This window comes from Impatiens glandulifera, chromosome 6, assembly GCF_907164915.1.
Source record: "Impatiens glandulifera chromosome 6, dImpGla2.1, whole genome shotgun sequence".
NCBI lineage: Eukaryota > Viridiplantae > Streptophyta > Magnoliopsida > Ericales > Balsaminaceae > Impatiens > Impatiens glandulifera.
The window spans coordinates 2605534-2608634 of record NC_061867.1 but is presented as its reverse complement, the minus strand read 5'-3'; the positions used below and the strand labels follow the sequence as shown (position 1 = coordinate 2608634).

Here is a 3101-nt window from a genome sequence, read left to right as displayed (position 1 = left end):
ATTTAGTCTTCTTCTATATCTAATTCTTCTTGCAAAACCTTTAGAACTCGCGTCAAACATATCTTTGACTGTAACATCTCTACATATAGCAATCAAGGAAAGGACCAAGTACGATGAGGAAATACTTCTAATCGACACTATACCATACGTCATCCCAAAAACTAATCGAAGAGCCATCGCCAACCAAAAATCTGAATCGTCCACGAAAACGAAAAGACTTCCACATATCTAATGTATTAATATATATATATATATATATATATATATATATATATATATATATATATATATATATATATATATATATATATATATATATATATATATATATATATATATATATATATATATTTTCTCCTAACCCTTTTATTTATCAGTATATTTAAGCCAACATGAAACAATCGTGCCCCCTCATATACATCAAAACCTACATTATATAATTCATTTCCATTTTCTTCTCTTTTACTTTATATTTTTAACTTAAATAATATTATCTCCTTATCCAACAATAAATAGTATTGAATCCAGAGAAGAAATGCTTAAACACTCATCCTTCTTCTCCATTAATTTCTTCATCATCTCTCTCTTCAATTCATTTCAGAATTCAAAGATCATAGAAGAAATGTTATCCAGATTCGAGAAACTTCGATTGATCAAAAGCGCAATCATCATAACCGTCTACATAATTTCATTCACACTCTATTTCATGTTCAAAGAAATGAAGAAGAAAGCCATAGCCGCACTCCCTAAGTTCCATTTCTTCAATCAAGTCGCCGATCATCAAATCAACAACAGTACAATCGCTAGCCACATCTTCATCGACGGCAGTTCTCCAATACCTAAAGAAATCGTAACCGCTGCCATCAAGCTGAGTCTACCCATTATCAGGTACGAAGATTTTCATGAATTGATGAAGATAGAGACGAAATCGATTGTTATTCAGCATGATTCAAATGGGTCTTGTGTTGTTTGTTGGGAAAGGGTTGAGTTGAGTGATGAAATTAGGGATCTGGTTAATTGTAGACATGTGTTTCATAAAGATTGTTTGGATAATTGGCTTGATGAAGGACAAATTACTTGTCCGATTTGTAGATCTATGCTTCTTCCTCCGTTTATTAATCCATGGACGGTTGTTCTTGAATCAAACTCGTCTATGGAGAGATCTGATAGTTTATGAATCATCTTGGATCCAGTATGATCTTAGAAGAAGAAGAAGAAATCAACGATCCATGTATGTCAATCGATCTCCACTGTTTCTTTTCCTATTCTTCTTGTAGGAGTAGAATTTATACCGTAATGCATTTTTCCATCAACTTTTTTTTTTTAAACTGAATTTTATAAAAATTATAATCAAAACTAGGTCAAAATGGGAATAAAAAAAAATATTCAACCGTTAGAACGTTTTTATTATGATATTATCTAAAATTCGTTTCGAAAAAAATTCTCTTTCTTTATTGTATTTCTATTGGAAGGAAAGAGAAGATTAATGATTACAAATTAAGGTATATTTCCATATTAAGATTTAATTTATCATAATTTAAATTATAATTAATTCAAATAATTCTGACACAAATTACTTGTCATATTTGTAGATTATGCTTATTTCACCCTCCGTATGATAAAAGAAGGAGTAATCAATGATTTATGTACGAGGTCATTAATATAATAAATAATTGTGCAAATATCATATTTAGTATAAGTCAAAATTATGTGATATAATGTGAAATTAAGTTTATGTTTGTGAATGTATTTTTTAGAATATAAAGTGAGAGTCTAGGGATGAATCTATGTAGGGGTTCGGGTGCCCAACCCGATTTTTTTTTACGGTTAAAATATGACATTATCCCTTCATTATTAAAAAAAATTTAATAGAATTCACTATGTTATTTATTTAATTATTAAAAAAAAAGGGTAAAACTTACTTTTATTTACCCGTTTTATTCAAAAAAAAATCGTTTTTTACTTTAGCTCACCCTAAATTTTTTTTAAGTCCATCACACCACCGAATCCTAAGTCCGTCCCTGAGTGAGACTATCTAAAGTGATATTTCTAAGTTTATGAAAAAGCTAAATTAAAATTATTCAAATCATAATAAATAGCATGTTGGTTATAATCATAATAAATAGCATGTTGGTTATTTTATAACGATAAAAATCTCCATTTGAGGTATGATCTATTTTATCTTTACGTCTCCAATAAATAGATAGAGAAACTAATTTGACATACTAATCAAATTAGAAGAATCATTCCATCTAAGAAAAATTTAAGGAAAAAAAAGATTATAGATCTTTTATATTACAAAGAAAAAAAGATTATAGATCTTTTATATTACAAAGAAAAAAAAGATTCATGATCACAAATTAAGGTACGATTCCGTGTTCAGATTCAATTTGTCACAATTTTTAAATATGATAATTGATTTATTTCTCAATTCTTCTTTTAAAATTACCTTAGAATAGTATAATTTATAACCTAATGTATTTTTTCATAACCTTTTTGTGAAACTGATTTTTATAATAATTATAATCGAAAATAGGTCAGGAGAGGAATACAAAAAAAAAGAAAAATAATATTTTAATAAAAAATTAGAATATACTGAAAATTAGTTAAAATTATGTATAAATATTTATTTTCTTATTTTTATTATCTTTTGTTAGATTATTTAGCTTCATTATATTTGATTGAATAGTATAATTTATTATAATGATATTATCATAAATTTGTTATCAAAAGTTGATAGAGTTCGTTAAAGAGCTCTTCGCCCTTCTTAAAAATTATGCCCACTAATTTAACAGGGAAAGTCAACGAGGTAGGAAAGAATAAAGTAGAAAAAAAATATGAAGATCATGCCTAAAAAAAAAAAATCTATTTAGGGATATCCAAACAAAGATAGATGTACTCAACTCTCTTTTTGATGCGGTGCGAGTCGAAGAGGCGTTTATGCGAAAGTTGCAGCATCCGAAAATATCTCGCAAGTGTCAGATTTCGACGATTGCCTAGTGTTTTTTGGGCGGAAATGTGGTGCTGTGAAGAAGTCATGGTTTTGCCATGAGGTATGATGGTTTAAGGCCATCTGACGACGTTTAGGGGCTCAAAATCGC

General features: G+C 28.3%; 1 protein-coding gene across 1 annotated transcript; it reads left to right on the top strand.

Annotated features, from left to right (window-relative positions):
• The first annotated feature begins 562 nt into the window (after nt 1-562).
• Nucleotides 563-1354, top strand: LOC124941078 (E3 ubiquitin-protein ligase RHA1B-like). Its single transcript, XM_047481343.1, has one exon. The coding sequence runs from the start codon at nt 623-625 to the stop codon at nt 1175-1177; it is 555 nt and encodes a 184-aa protein (XP_047337299.1). The 5' UTR covers nt 563-622; the 3' UTR covers nt 1178-1354.
• The last annotated feature ends 1747 nt before the right edge of the window (nt 1355-3101 follow it).

Bases quoted from the DNA above. Each gene is read 5' to 3' on its own strand.
- LOC124941078 (XM_047481343.1), top strand. From the start codon at position 623: ATGTTATCCAGATTCGAGAAACTTCGATTGATCAAAAGCGCAATCATC.